The 16,813-nt window shown below is 36.5% G+C and overlaps 1 protein-coding gene across 1 annotated transcript in view; it reads right to left on the bottom strand.

Moving 5' to 3' along the window:
- The window catches only part of LOC108708959 (AF4/FMR2 family member 3), a 126,994-nt gene that overhangs the window by 26,602 nt on the left and 83,579 nt on the right, over positions 1-16,813 (bottom strand). The window contains exon 6 of the mRNA XM_041584216.1: positions 9,190-9,227. Coding sequence (XP_041440150.1) covers positions 9,190-9,227 — 38 coding nt within the window. The remainder of the gene's footprint in view (positions 1-9,189; positions 9,228-16,813) is intronic.

Here is a 16,813-nt window from a genome sequence, read left to right as displayed (position 1 = left end):
ACATTTCTGTCACACAGTCCCAAATGGATTAAGCGGCCTCCCATGCTAGATGAAGCACCCACGCTTTCATTATGCCCTTACATATATATAATGTGCACTGAGAACTACTGCATGAAAAGTAGCATTTTGCTGGATCATCCGAAAAGCTCTGACAAGTAGGTTTGAACAAGTGATGGCTTTTCTTAAGAAGTAGGAGGTAAAATTGCTGTGGAAAAAAATCACTAAGACAAAGGGACCATTTCTTATTAAAGAACATATGCTTTATTTATATTACTTACATGATTATCCACCACATTTACTTAGCTTAAATTAAACCTTTCATTCATTATATAATTTACTGTATCTTTACTGTATCTCCTTTTAATTTCCCACAATAAATGGTGTGCCTATTGACAATCCACAATGGCATCCTCCATCCCCACCCCCAAAAATAGGCTTTACCAGGAGAAGAGGTGATACAAAATCTCATTTACTCAGCTTATATTTATGTTATTCACTGTCTTCATCTTGCATCCTTTTCCATGCTTTCTTTTAACCATTTCGCAACCCTTTTTTTTAACGTGATTGTAAGCACTGTGGATTAAAGTTACTGTATTGTATAAACAAAATCAGGCACACTTATGATGAAAGATAGGAGGGGATGCAGGTATTGGCACTGGCCTAGCCACACGCCAGCAATGAGAGAGAGAGAGAGAGAGAGAGAGAGAGAGAGAGAGAGAGAGAGAGAGAGAGAGAGAGAGAGAGAAAAGATGGATATAGGGGCATAATGGAGGGAGTAGATATAATGGAATACAAGGACAAGAGCAAAAGGGAGGAAATAGGGTCACACAGGGCAAGAAAGAGAGACGGAGGAAATAGGGGCCCATGATTAAGAACCCTTGTTGTGCGAAACACAAAGGGCCTATGGAGATTTGATATTTTTAACTTTGACTAATTAATATAATTTTTTACTTTATACTTTTTGGCCCTGTGGAGGAGGGTATATTTGGAAGAATGGGGAGCTGTGTGTGCAATGCAATTTCGAGCACTGAAATAAATTTGTTAGCAACACCTTCCTTGAAGCTTACATCTCCTGGTATGGAGAGCTGAAAAGGAAAACTGACCTTCTGTCACTCTTCTTTGGTTACTCTCAGAGAAGTGTGTAATCTGTATGACTGATGTATACATGCTTCTATTTACAGCACTTTGGAATATACTTTATAACTCTGTGTTAATAGAGCTAATAATACTAAAATGCAGTCTCAGTGATGTGTTGAGTTCTAGGAACATTCTCGGATATCTATGTATCAGTGTTGCTGACCACAAAGCACTTTTGCTTAAAGGGGTTAACTATTAGTATGTCATAGAATGGCTAATTCTACGTAACTTTTCAGTTGGCCTTTATTTTTTATTTTTTTATAGTTTTTGAATAATTTTCTTCTGACTCTTTTCAGCTTTCAAATGGGGATCACTGACTCCATCTAAACATCTAACAATTCTCTGTACAAATGTATTGTTATTGTTACTTTTTACTCATCTTTTCACTTACGCTTCTATTCATATTCCATCCTCTTATTTCAAATCAGTGCATGGTTGCTAGGATAATTTGGACCCTAGTTACCAGATTGCTTTAGATTCAAATTGAAGCACTGCTGAATAAAAAGCAAATAGCGCAAAAACAATATATAATATATATAACTATATATAATATAATAATAATAAAAAATTAAAACCAATTGCAAATTGTCTCAGAATATCACTCTCTACATCATACTAAAAGTTAGTTTCAACCCACTTAATGGGGAACTGTTATACATAATACATAATAGTTCTTTTTCAGCAAAAGTTTCATTATTTTCTTACATTTTAAGATATGATTGGTGTACATTTAAAAATGTTGCTACTGTCATTTCAGAAATGCTGGTTGTTAGTAGTGGATTGCATATTGATTACTCATGCTGGAATCGATCAATTAAATCTGTAAGTAACTCAATATGAGTGTGTTTGTTGAAGGTGGAAGATATGTTAGGGTGAGCAGTTAACAGTTATTTCTATATTTAGCAATTTATTTGTAAGAAAAAATATAAGAAAAACTATTTGTCAAATGTATTATAGACAATTTTAGAAGATTTTACTATAACAGTGGCAGTTCCCCTTAAATGCTGTTGACAAACTGAACAGTTTAAAAATGCAGTCCTTCAATTCACTTAAAGAGTAAAGAATATTCTCAAAGCAAATGAATAATAAACAGTATTTGAAAGACTTCATACTGCTTTGTCCATTTGCACCTAAATAGCTTTGATAAAGCCTACCACAGAGGCAAGGCAGCTTTTGTAAGCTGCCTTGGATGGATGGTACTTTTAATTTTCTAGTGCTATCAAAATGCCAGCTCGTATGGAGTTATGCCAGAAAGTCTATTAAAGTCTGAAAGACAAATAGACTATCTATTATGGTTTTGAGTGTCATAACCGCACTTCTATCTAGTGTCAATCATTTCCAGTAACAAGGTCTTCTGACGATGTACCGCCTCAAGCTTCCCAATTTATCCCTCAAGCCAGCATTCTGTCAGACACAATATAACCAACTCAAGAACATGACGCATGAAACATCTCTTGCGATTATTAATTAAGGTTGACGTTACACATTTGGTAAGAATCTGCTCACACCCTGATGACCGACTGAAGGGATTAGATCCTTAGGTCATGCACACATGTATAGTATTCTTGTTTTATGTTTTTAATTTTTTTAAATGAATATGAGGGTATGTAAAGTTTACCCACATTTAATAACCCACAGCAACCAAATGGATGTGTGTTTTCAATCAGCTGACTGGGAAACCCCACCTGCTGATTAGATCTTGGAGATCATAGCTTTCAGTCCCTGACCCAACAACAGGTTCTTACAGGGAGCCTGAATCTGCATTTAAACACTACATACAGTACAAGGGAGCTACTTTAGCAGACAGCTGTGCAACAGTTCAAGAATCAGACGTGACTGGATATCACAGTGATCCAGAACAATAACTGAGCAGTCTCATCTTGACAAGGTAGGTCTGCAGTAAGCCTACTAGTCAAGTGCAATTGACAGGCCATTCAGCATTTTCTCTTCACAGATTTTAAGGAAATAGCATGCTGAAAACAATCATGTGTACAAACTGAACTTCCATCTTTTTATTTGCTATCCCTAATGCCAATGGATGCAAATCACATTTTAACCCACAGTTCAGAATTTGTTTCCTTAGGTCAGTTTCATACCACCACAACTTAAGAAGGCAAATGCAAGTGCCAACTGGTGTTCAGCTGGCAAAAAGAAGTTTCATAGGCACAATATACAAAGATGTCCCTAGAAATAACACTTCTGTACTTTACACCTTGCATCACATCAAGAAACGCAAAATCAAAATGAATGGATAAAATCGATGCACATGTTGGGATTTGTGATTCCACTGTGCTTGGGTTCAAATATGTCAAACATTTTAACACTGTTCACTGGAAGTGACCTAATCCTCCCTCTAAAATGTTACCCAGAACTAAGCATGCATAATTGCATTCATATTGATGTATCAAGCTCAGTTGTGGTAGGCACAACACCCCACACACTTGCAATTATACTGTAATTTGGGGAAAAAGGAAATGTCTGTAAAAAACATGATGATTTGAGTCCAATAACAGCACTTTGCTTACAGCACTGTGTTCATAAAAGATCCTTGTGCTATTTTAGCGCAAGTATAGAGAAGCATGTACACTGTAGATGCAAGTATCTTTGTGAATAGCACTGATATCTATTCAATTTTGCATTTTCCAAAGCCTGTGTTCATAAATGAACTTTATAGACTTATAGAGTTGCCTGCTCATGAAATGTTTATTAGACTCTTTAAATTCACAAGAATGATTTAGCAATTTAGCATCAACTGGGTTTCCATTTGGAGAGTAGAAAATACAGTAGCATTAAATTGTGTATGAACTGATTCAGCAGACTGACAGCTGTGTGGGAAAAAGAGTTGAATTTCAATGCGTGATCTTCCTAGCTGCCAAGTCTTTGCTTGTCTCACCAGATAACTGAGCATCAGCAATGTTTTTTTTACCTGCTTGCAAGAAAAATAAAGTGACTCTCGCTTTCATTTAATTTTATTTTGATTGTTATTTGCTTTGGCTTAACTTCTTCTGGGCAGTAACATGCCTCTATTAAAGGAAAACTATACCCCCCAAACAATGTAGGTCTCTATTAAAAGATACTGAGTAAAACAGCTCATGTGTAAAACCCTGCTTCATGTAAATGAACCATTATCATAATAATATACTTTTTTAGTAGTATGTGCCATTGGGTAATCATAAATAGAAAATTGCCATTTTAAAAAATAAGGGCCGCCCCCTGAGATCGTAAGATTCACTGTGTACACATACAAACCACATGTAAGGTCACATGAGCCAATTAACAGACAGAGTTCTGCCTTTTGCTTCCTCACTTCTTCCTGTTACAGTTAGTGTTGTAGTATTTCTGGTCAGGTGATCTCTGAGGCAGCACAGATAGAGTCACGAAATGGAGGTTCAAGGCAAGAGATGTAAAAGGGCAATATTTATATAAATATATATTTCAGTTTGGTAAGATTCTTTAATATGTCATTCAATTTGATATAAACTATCTGTTGCTTAAGTATTCATTTTGGGGGTATAGTTTTCCTTTAAGGACAAAGTGAACGTGAAAGCCTTCTTTTATTGTATTCATGAGAAAAAGTACAAAGAAACATTATTTCTTTATAAACTGCTGTCTGTATTTCATTAGTGTAATGCTATCCAACCTTATTTCTTGGATACAAAAAAATATGCCATATTTGGTACACTGCAGCTATTTGCTATAGTAAATTTCCAAGCAGACCTCATGCTGATTTATGCCTCTGGCCCATCACTTTCTTTGTATAAAGCATAAAAAATTGAGAAATCCAGGATGCACATATTTGCTTCAACAGGAAAGGCTTTGTTCCTCCAAAACATTTTTTCTGGACAAGCATAAAGGTTAGACACCACTGAACACAAACCATTCAATTTCAAATATATAGCAAAGTAGCTTAAGTATAAAATAACGATGGGCAGATCATATTCAATTGACTTATTACTGCAAGGGGCAGTGTAGTTAAAATTATTTTCTAGCAAGTGAAGAGATTTAAACAGACTTCTGAAAGCTTCCCAATACCTATGCAAGGTAAGCTGACATAAAACATTTATGAATGTGTTTCAGTTCCTGGAATGGTAAGAAACAGACAAAGAGAGGGGAAAAAGAAATCATGCTACATAACATGACAATTAGGTGTTATTTTATTGTTCAGTGTTTGCATGAAAATCTTCAGTTCCTCCTGTCGCTCTTCATGTACTGTAATTTAAAAATAAATATGTAGCTTGCTCAGCTCAATTCGCCAGAGCAGTGCCTATGATCAGGGATTGGAGAGAAATTTCAACAGGTGACCATGATAAAAATCTCTGTTCTTCAGCATGATATATATAAAAAGATGCTCTCAGCATTTAAACATCCACACAGTTGGAAGGCAGGCTGTACGAGCACCTAGCAAGCTATTTTAATCAACTGAGACTATTTTTACTTCTTGTTCTTTACCCAATACAACCATGGTGTGCTGAGATATATTTATAGGGTCCCAGAATAAACAGAGCATCGCATGAACTTCTGACCCTGGTACATGGTAATGCATATGTTAGGCAAAATATCACCAATGAGGAATGATTCAGGCCTTTCATACTAAGCAGACCCTTCATATTCGTCCTATGCCTGTATTTGGGATTACCTCAGCTCCAGGGGTGTGCTCAAAGATCACGGTTGCATATTTGGACAACCAGCTACTAAAGTTAAGTGAGGAAAAATAGAGTGTAAATTACATGGAACTGTAATATTCCTAGAGGCTTATGGATATATCATCAACTAAGAAACATTCTGAATCTGCACCCCTCTACCTCTGTAAGATTCTTGGGCTTCTGGAATCATCCTATGAACACATTTTGAGAATATTATTCAAGATATAAAGAGAATATGGAGAAGCAACTTAATTGTAGTTCAACAGTCTATGACAATTCTAGAATATATTATTGCAGCCATAGAAATTCAGAGGGCCAAGGCTCAGATAAGAAGCTTTCAATTTCTTATGCTGAACAAATGCAAAGTCTCAGCTAAGGTGAAGCCAAGGTGAAGAAAGCTGGTAGACCCAGGTTAATGAAAGGCTTGAAAGTCCACCTAGGAAATCAGAGGTCTCTGGTCTCAGAAGGAGAAAATGATGTCTTTTAATTAATGATAGTTGAAGGCAGTATAGAAGGCCTTCAAAGGTTTTCAGCGTAAGATTTGGATAAGAATGTAGTAATTCAGTTGGACAACACTGAACATTTCTTCAGACAACAGGAAATTTTGGTGATAAGTAAACCAATTTTGTACATCCATTATGCCCTACAAACAGTATGTATGTACGTATAACTTTATTTGTAAAGTGCTTATTTATATAAACACAAGTAGAATATATAAAAGTATACACAGTTCTCCGAGGGTATCTGCTAGCATGCTTAGACAATAAGGGGGGAAACTGTAACTTCTGAAAGCACTGGCTGTAGTAGTACTGCCAAAGACTGTATATTAAGTGGGCAAGATGTCTACTTTCTGGACGTACAAATAAGAGTATAAGTGGAGCTCACCAAATCTCTTTATCGGATTTTCCTACGGTGCATCCTGTGTGTGATATCCCAATTGAGTCAATCTATAGAAATATGTAGAGGTGTGGGACAAATCCAAGGCAGCAACTGGACTGCAAAACTTCTTTATTAAGGATAGAGGTACACCTCTTGTATCTAAAAGATACAGTATTTTCAAGCTTGGAATTCCTTTATGCAGAATGTAATAAGCTTAATACTCTGCATTTGAAAGGGTTCAATGATTTAACTAGTATTCTATGGTTTCTGTATTATATTGGCTCTAAATGACATAAATGTGCTCTCCAGGGGAGAAAAGCAATCAATTAGCTCAAAAACTCTACCAGTTATTATAAATATGGATGATTTTCCAGTTCTCCGCAGCACTAAAAATATTTTGCCAGTGTGCTTTTCTGTAGCCCTTGGATAATTATAATGCATGAGAGAAAGCGTGGAAGTACTGTATCAGATTCTGCAAACACACAGCTGAGCAGTTTACTGTCAGCAAAATAGCTCAGCAGCTCAGCACATCAATAGATCTGTTATGCATGGGTTGCTCAAAATAATTGGATATATAAAGCCTAGGTAATACCTCCTTTTATGCAACATTATTATTTGCTTAAAGCAACAATTTCAGAAATCAAATTGTTTGATATAAACATGGTATTATTGAGTACTTTTTCATGCCTCCTCTGTGATTGTATCCCTAAACTGTCATGATCTTGTGTTTGTTTAAAGCTCTTGTTAAAGACATATAATAAGTTTATAGCAGATCTTTTCACATTTAAGTCCCACTTTGTTATACATCTGGATAGGCAGGTCCCTTGCCACTTATAACAAGGCTATAAATATATAACATATAAATACATATATCCAAGATATTTAAAGAGGTGATATAGAATGGCCAGTTATAAGCATCTTTTCAGTTCGTCTTCACCTTTTTTTATCATCTTTCTATTCAGGTGCTCTCCTATTCATATTCCAGTCTCTTATTCAAATCAGTATAGGGTTTCTAGGGTAATTTGGACCCTAGCAACAAATTGCTGGATTTGCAAACTGGAGAGCTGCTGGATAAAAAGCAAAATAACCAAAAAACCTCAAATGTTAAAAAATGAAAACTAAATGCAAATTGTCTAAGAATATCGCTCTCTACATAATACTAAAAGTTAACTCCAAGGTAAAGCACCCCTTTAATAAGCACTCACCCCTAGACCAACTGCCAAGCGGTGCAGAAACATTTGGCAAAGTATATAATTTAATATTAAAGTAAATAATTTTAATAATTAAGCCATATGCATAGATCAAGAAAAAAAACATACCCATTGTGATGCTCTGCATTCTGAGGTCAAGTATGGGGAAGGGGACAGACACAAAAAAAATGATGCAGTTGGGGAAGGTCCTGTGCAAGGTGGCTACTTTTTAAATTAGGGTTGGGGGGGGGCTTTAACATCATAGTATGATGTCCAAAATCATGCAAATTTATGAAGCTTTGCAAAGTGTTTGTTTGAACACAGCTGCATTAAAATAGTTTCCCTGCTGTTTACTCAATATTTTACATCAATCTTTTAAACAATTTTGCCACTGGAATTTTCCCCATTGACTTCTATAGGTTACAGCACATCTAGAATGCCTTATACCAATAATGTAATTTTAGGTGTTAGGTGTAAAATGAAATACATGTTTTATAACTACACCAAAAAAACATAAACATAAATTGTGTGTTTGTGATGCATAGTGCTAATATAAACACAAAAACTACTTTATTTTACTTCAGCCACTGCAGTTATTGACAAGCAAATATGTGGGCAGTTATTTCACACATTGGTGTTTAAAGAAGCACAAGCAGATGTAATTTTGATGCAGAGAACCAGAAATGACGGCATTCAAACTTGGATGCATTGGGCAAAGTGGTGTTGAATGCAGCTTCCCCCTGCAGCTATAATTATGTTGGCATTGTGAGAAAACATGCTGCATACTGGGTAAAACAGTGAATTGCATCTGAAATTGCTATTTGCCCACTGCACTCGTAATATAATATATATCAAACTTGGATGCATTGGGCAAAGTGGTGTTGAATGCAGCTTCCCCCTGCAGCTATAATTATGTTGGCATTGTGAGAAAACATGCTGCATACTGGGTAAAACAGTGAATTGCATCTGAAATTGCTATTTGCCCACTGCACTCGTAATATAACACACCTGTATAAAGTTGCTCTTTAAAGTTCTAGTTTTCTATTTTCATATTTCTTGCAAGGCATTATCTTTCATGTGTATATTTCTGCACAGACAATTCTTTACCTGAAAGTGTTCAGGGAAAAGGCACGTCTATCCAGTGTCAGTAACAGCTATGGGAATTGGAATAATTCACCAAAGGCCTAGAGGAAGCCTTCTGGTAGATGCCTTATAGTAAACAACTGCTTAGTGAAAATGGCTTTCAGTGTGCCAGATCTCATGATGAGTAATACTCCACGCTAAACAAGACTTCATATTTCATAAAGCAATTTATCGTTCATAAAAGTGATAAAATGTACCTGTCACTTTGGACTCCAATGGCTTCTTCCTGAACTGCCTGCCGAGGAAAAAAAGACCAAACATTTTTATTTTATATTTAATGCCAGAGTTGAAACATTATTGTTTCTTGCTAGCTAAATGTTTGCTAGGTGCCAGAACTATGGTAGGCAGAAGAGGCAGGTGCCTAGGGCACAATGGTGGTGGGGTGCTAGGCATGTACCTCTTCTATAGCCTACCCCTAGCCTGGGACCTTGTTCCCACTTGCCACAGTTTTACACAGTCCCCTACTCCCCTAGGTAGGACTCGCAAGCTCCTTCACGCATACTTGCACCCCTGAGAGCACAGAGAATGAGAGAGCAATAAAGCTGTCTGAGTTGCCTAGGGTGCCTGGCTGGCTTGGCCTGGCCCTGGAATGTCCCAAAGCATGTTTCTTGTCCTTAAGTGGAGTACAACTAACTATATCCAGAAAACAGTTTCTTACACTAGCCATACAGATGGTGATTAAAACTTGGCCTCTCCAGACCATGTTGGCACTGCCATCAAGTATTGAGTCTGCCTGATTTGACCTTGCATGTAGGTGCCCAAATTAGACAGACAGCTTGTTTTGCTAATAGTGGAGTATAGTGCTTTGGGACATACCATTTAAATATGTTCCTTGAACAATTCCCTTTCCTGGATGAGTCCAAAAAATGTGTGTATGTACTGTACTTTGAACCTTGTAATGCCCTATGCTAGTGACACTTTACTTTTCCATAGCCATGAGTGCCAATATTTGTTTTGTTTTTTTTAAATATTTGCCATACTGATATAAAATATGATATAAGCTAGAATTACCTGAACTGATGTTCCACTTCTGTGGATACATAGAAAATAAGTTGTTGAAAGATTCTACCTTAAGTGCAAAATATTTCTTCTAGAAAGAACATATTATATATATATATATATATATATATATATATATATAAATATATATATATATATATATATATATATATATATATATATATATATATATATATATATATATATATATATATATATACATACACATAAATATTTAATATGGGGGGCAAAGTCCCTCATTTCACCAACTGCAAATTGTTTCCTGATACTGCGGCAAAAATTTGCTGTGAAAAAAAGTTGTCAAGATAAAAATGTCACCGAGACAAAATAGACGCGATAAGAAAAAAATGCTTATTGACTTTAAAGCATTTGGAGTGAGAAAAAAGTTGTGCGCATAAAATAGTTTTTTTTTTAGCAGTTTTGCAAATTGTTCAGCAAAGTGAAATGGGACAAATTCATCACTAACCTTTACCTGTTTATAAATATGTATCTAAAAATCCCACAGGAATAAATAGAAAGTTACATAGAATATTGTAGCACCTTCTCAGCACATTATAAGCATGAGGTATTCTTTGTACTAGAATTATATCCATCAAAAAAAGATATTGGGCCTATTTATTAAGCCTCAAATTGTTTGATATTTATTATTCTCCAAAGTTGCTAAAAATCAGAATTGTCTAAAACCTGTCAAGTACAAGTCAATGGCAGATGTCCCTTTTAAAATTGTAAGATGTTTTTTGCCTTCATGATTTTCGAGGGTTTTGGGCTGTTTGACACTGGTTTTCGTTCTAAAATCCAAAAACTTTAGTTTTTGGGCAATAATTAGAAAAAGTGCACAATTTGAATTGTTGCACGATTTTCTTGTAACTTTTATAACACGTACAATTTTCATTTGGTTTTTTAGTAAATTGTGGTTGGAAGTTAGGTTGAATTTTTATTTTTAAAACAATGAGAAAAATTGGAGTTTTTATTATTATTAACATGTATTTATATAGCGCCAACATATTGCATAGCACTGTAAAGTAAATGTGATTATACAACTAAATCACATGAGTTCTATACATAGAACATATGGAGTTACATACATCACAATCAATACCGGTACAAAAGGTGAGGAAGGCCCTTTGCAAAAGAGCAAATACTCTAAAGGAAAGGGAGTAATACACAAGGTGTGGGAGTGGGCAAGATCGAATTAAGTGGGTGAGGAATGTGGTACTGTATGTGGTGTTGCATTTGGTAGTTAAGCAGAGTGAGGGTAGGCTTCTCGAAAGAAGTGCGTTTTAAAAGATTTCTTGAAAGCAGAAAAGTTGGGAGAAAGTCGGACAGACCGTGGGAGAGAGATCCAGAAGAGGGGTGCAGCCCTTGCAAAGTCTTGAATGCAAGCATGTGAGGAGGTAATGAGAGAAGAGTTGAGTAGCAGGTCAGTAGAGGAGCGTAGTAAGCGGTTGGGTGAGATGATATCAGAGATGTAGGGTGGGGCAGAGTTATGAAGTGCTTTGAATGTCAGGGTCATTAATTTGAATTTGATTCTGAAAAGTAGCGGAAGCCAGTGCAGGGATTGACAGAATGGTGTGGCAGAGGAGGAGCGGTTTCTGAGGTGTATGAGCCTCGCAGCAGTGTTCATTATGGACTGGAGAGGTGACAGTCTCTGGAGGAGAAGGCCAATTAAAAGAGAGTTACAGTAGTCTAGACGTGATATGACGAGAGAGTGAATAAGAATTTTGGCAGCATCTTGGGTGACAAATGATCGTATTTTGGATATGTTCCTCAGGTGGAAGTGACATGATTTCATAAGTGACTGGATATGAGGAGTGAATGACAGGGCAGAATCTAGGATAACCCTAAGGCACTGGGCATGTGGAGAGGGGGTGATAGTGGAATTGTTAGCTATGATGGATACTTTTGGGATGTTACTGGTGTTAGTTGGAGGAAAGAGAACCATTTCAGTTTTAGAGAGGTTTAATTTAAGGTAGCGTTGCGACATCCCGGTACAGATAGCGGACATGCAGGAGGAGACGCGAGTTAGGAGTTCTGGGTTGAGATCAGGAGATGAGAGATAGATCTGAGTATCGTCCGCGTAGGGGTGGTAGTGGAAACCATACGAGTTGATTAATTTGCCGAGGGAGGAAGTATAGAGGGAGAATAGTAATGGTCCCAGGACAGAGCCTTGAGGAACCCCAACAGAAAGAGGTAGGGGAGAAGATGCTACTCCATTGTAGGAGTCACTGAAGGAATGATTGGTGATGTAAGAAGAGAACCAGGACAGGGCTGTGTCACGAAGGCCAAGCGAATGGAGGGACTGGAGGAGGAGAGGGTGATCTACAGTGTCAAATGCAGCGGAGAGATCAAGCAGTATTAGTAGTGAGAAATGATTGTTGGCTTTAGCAGTTAAAAGGTCATTAGTTAGTCGAGTCAGAGCAGGTTATTGTCAGAGAGGAATGAGGTTAGTCGGTTGTAGACTAGGCGCTCAAGTAGTTTAGAGATGAAAGGTAGCAGAGAGATAGGTCAGAGGTTGTCAAGATTGGAGGGATCAAGAGAGGGTTTTTTTGAGAATGGGGGTGACAAGAGCATGTTTTAGTTGAGAAGGAAACAGTCCAGTTGAGAACAAAAGATTAAATAGGTGAGTTAAGGCTTTTAAAGTTTTAAATAATACCCCCTTATAGTAAGAAGGAGACACTTCTAGTGAGACAAAAACTGCTGAACGATATCACCATATGTGTGCAAAAACATTTATACAGATCTACAGAAATCTTTCTCAAACTTTAAGGAACACGAGGACCACAATCACTTTCCAATTTAAACCACCTTGCTGAAAAATATGGTTTTAGACAGGCGTACTTAGATCAAATTTGCAAACTCAGTATAAATGTAACAATTATTGCTAGTATTTTTACACTACAAAATTGGTAGCAATGAAGTAGATGAGTCCAAAAACACACTCTGTTCAGCAATGTATACAGCTAGTGAATAGGCACTCCCAATCATAAAACTAATGAACCTTGCCAGACGTTGCCCCCAAAAATTCAACAAGTATGGGATCCATGACTGGAGGCCTGCCCAGAGGCAGACCGCATGGTTTAAATGTATTGACTAAAAAACAGACTGGTATATCCAGATATCCCCTAAGTATAATGAGCTGACTTTCTAATGTGTGTTTAGATTGTATGCAAAGATCTGTTGTTCTGGTGTACTTATTGCTTCAATGACAAAATATGGAATTGTAAACCCATCCTCTATTGTCATAGTCACTATCTGACATTGACTTCTACATGAGTTCAACAGGTTTTCACTGGATTATTTTCTGATTCATATTTTTATCAGTTTAGGAGCATAATAAATCTTGAATTTTTTTTCCATCTTAAAATTCAGATTTTTTTACCTTTTAAAACATGACCAGAAAAAAACTGAGGCTTGATAAATAGGCCTCTTAATTATTAGTCAATAGGCTAAATATAGAGACTCACTCAGATACAGAAAAAGTATTTTAAAAAGCAATCTAATATAAATTATATTAGATATCAGAAGCCACTTCAGTTTAGTGTTCAGGAAAAAAAGCACTCTCGATTCTATGAAGAAGTATGAAGAGCAGGGTATCTAGTCACGCCTCAGAAATGTTCAGAAATGTCTTCAAAACCTAAGTCATGAGAACAAAATAATATTTATGGTTCAATTGTTTCTTTTCATATTACTTATAACCTATTGACTTCAACTACACGACCCCAATGTTTATGGTCATCATCATGCATTTCCATTTTCCGTGTCCCAATGCTTACTATGTATCTATGTATTATTAAAATACCTGTATAGCATAACAGTTTCAATTAATAAATGTCAATTTGATCTAAAATGTCAATATTTACAAGTTAAATGCATTTTTCAAAATTTTTGGAGAGTTTCATTACTAATAAAGGCTTCTCTATATCTTTATGAGTTAGGCACCTGCTTACATACAAGTACACATGGGGGTAGAGTTAGAAATTATCAAGTCAGAGGGAAAAAAACACAACTGCTGAAAAAAAATGAGACAAAATTCACACTTTTTTCTGCAACAGTGGATTTTTATTCTTGATCACAAGACACTACAAGCATGAACATGGCTTGTTATGGAAAAATTAAAAAGTTTACTAACAATCTTACTTGATATCTTTTGAGACACATTTTTTTTAATAACTCATGACTCATCACGTTTTCAAAGAATATTCTCCAATATATTCACATTCGTGTTTTTTCCTTGGAATCTCAAATACGGATATATCTGCTCCATAGAGACATTCATGTATTTTTTTCTAGAGGCAGAAAGATATGTTTTCATGGACCACAGCAATATTAAATAGAGTGTCCTATTCGAACAAAAAATAAACCAACTACAGGTACATTTGACACAAAGCCTCTTTGATTCTCTTTAAGTCCATAAAACAACACAGCTCTACTTCAAGTCCATGGCAAACAAGTTTTTGGCAAAAGCAATCATTGTAAGCTTTGCTCCTCTCTAGAGACTCCATCATGCTAAAACCCTTTGATGGGAAAATAAATGCTCAAAACTCTCAGGCTGGTGCAGGGTCACTGAGTTTGCAGAGTTCAATGTATTGATGAACTCCTTAATCTATCTTTGATAAAAGTAAAACTTTTTTAAAATTGTACATCATTTAAAAGTTGCCTTTAGTGGCACACAGTCCTTTTTCCACATATTTTTAGCTTAGATATAGGATCAAAGATACATAGAGACAGTTGCTCATAAATTTGTGTAAAATCATATGATATATTGTAAATATGCTCACCAGGAGCCATTTTATAAATACTCCCAACAGCAGACTGTTAATGAAAGACTCTGCAAGAAGCATATTTATCAAAGCCAATGCGGTAATAAAAACAAACAATATTTTCTAGTATTTGTTGAATCATTTTATGAAGACTATTTTTGGCAATTTGCCATACAAGCAAATTATCTATTGCTTACAGTGATACAGAAAACATAGCTTTCTAACATCAGTTATTTTAGCTCAAATACTGTATTTCTGTATACTTAAGCCTGTTGGGGTTTCTTTTTGTTTTTCTGATGGTAGACATATATTTTATATAGAAACATTTATGTTCTACAATACATTCCCCCAAAAATATATAATCTTTTCTGTGTAATAATAAGATAATAATTTTGGACCATAGATTAGATATTAGTATAGCATAGTACAGTACTATACTAAAACAGCTGCTTTATGAGCAAAACTGCAAAAAGCTGAACAAATGTAAAACTATGATACTGGCTGACAGACTATACAATAGTCCATGCTCTCAGAGGGCCTGCTAAATTGTTGCTTCTGAAGTTGATGGAGGGAGCAGTATTTGGCAGAGGGTATTAGGCATGGAAAGACTGCAAGCACAGGCCCACAAGCAAGTTCTCATTGCTCTTATTGACCCAGGTAACTATACCTAATAATAAGGATTTAATATTCTAAAACTTATTCAATGAATCGCGAACAGATTTACTAATATTTGAAACATTTTTTGACCTTTATTACTGTTTCCTGCATTTTGTTGGTAACAAAGATTCTCACATACAATCCATAGGTTTCCATTGTTAAAATTTATTAAACACAAGTTGTGATTTTTCAATCGGCATGCATTTAGTAAACTGATCACATTAAAGCTGATATTTTGATCTTTACTCCTGGGCCAGCTTATATCACTGTTATCAAACTTGCAACAATTTTTTCCATTGATATGACTCACAGACAAAACACCTGTATGGACCCATAGGGTTAAGTTCCCCTATGATCTAAAAATCTCCACATGGTTGGAAATCCCCTGCTGTGGCCTGCTAAGTGTTGGACCTAAATTGGGTAAGGGAGTGATAATGCAGTGTGCCCTGGCAGATTTCAGATTTGGCCAGAAGTTGTCACTGTTACATAATTTAGTTATAGTTAAATATAGCTAAGCTGCCATTTGCTCAGGGTCAGTCTTTCAGTTTCAGTTCAGGATGGATTTGTTCCAGCTGGGGTTCTGGCAGTAACAGGCCCCAGCCTTGAGGATAACAGGACCCCCTATAATCATGAGAGAGATCTGCCAGGGAGAAATGCCTGGAGATGGATTCCAGTGAAAGAGGCTTGGGAGTACTCACACTCTGTATGAGTGTTTAAGTAGACTGAAGATTTCTGTGAGACACTGTAGATACCTGTACCAGTTCTTTGTGAGCCCTCAGTGAGTTTTGGCCTGAGGAAAGGGTACTGAAAGGTCCCAGCATGTGTCCCCTGTGTGAGGACTGGTTGTGCTTGATAAGCTGCTATGTGGGAGCTACTGCCTCTATCCAAAAGAGAGGTATAAGGAGCAAGTTGGGCTACCTGGGGTAAAGAGCTCTTTGGACTGTGACTGTGTTTGTCCAGCATGAGTGGAGTGTGGAACTTTACCTGGTAAAGACTGTGCCAGGGTTGGTCTTGCCACACGGGGACCCCAGGGCAGGGTTAATATTGTTATTGCTATTTGCCTTTCTTTATTTCTTCATAAAGTTATATTTTGTTTGCAGAACTGGTGTGTTTAATTATTGTTTCTTAAGTGGGGCCACCCTTAGGTGTATCCCTGAATCCCACTAGGTGGAGGCACTGCCATTGAGAGGAATTCAAGCTATACTATCCAAGAATACCTTAGGGAAAACAAACTAAGCAATGAATTGTGGATCTTTGGGACTTGTTTAATCCCAAGTCCAAGTGCTACAGGGAGTAAGGGTAACTCATGATTGCCGAAGCGAAAATGGAGGGGTATGAACTGTGTGGGGTGAGTAAAAAGATTTATAGCTGCACAATTAATATG

Source organism: Xenopus laevis, chromosome 2S (assembly GCF_017654675.1).
Source record: "Xenopus laevis strain J_2021 chromosome 2S, Xenopus_laevis_v10.1, whole genome shotgun sequence".
In the NCBI taxonomy this organism is placed as follows: Eukaryota; Metazoa; Chordata; class Amphibia; order Anura; family Pipidae; genus Xenopus; species Xenopus laevis.
The sequence above is the reverse complement of the archived record's forward strand: the minus strand, read 5'-3'. Positions and strand labels throughout refer to the sequence as shown.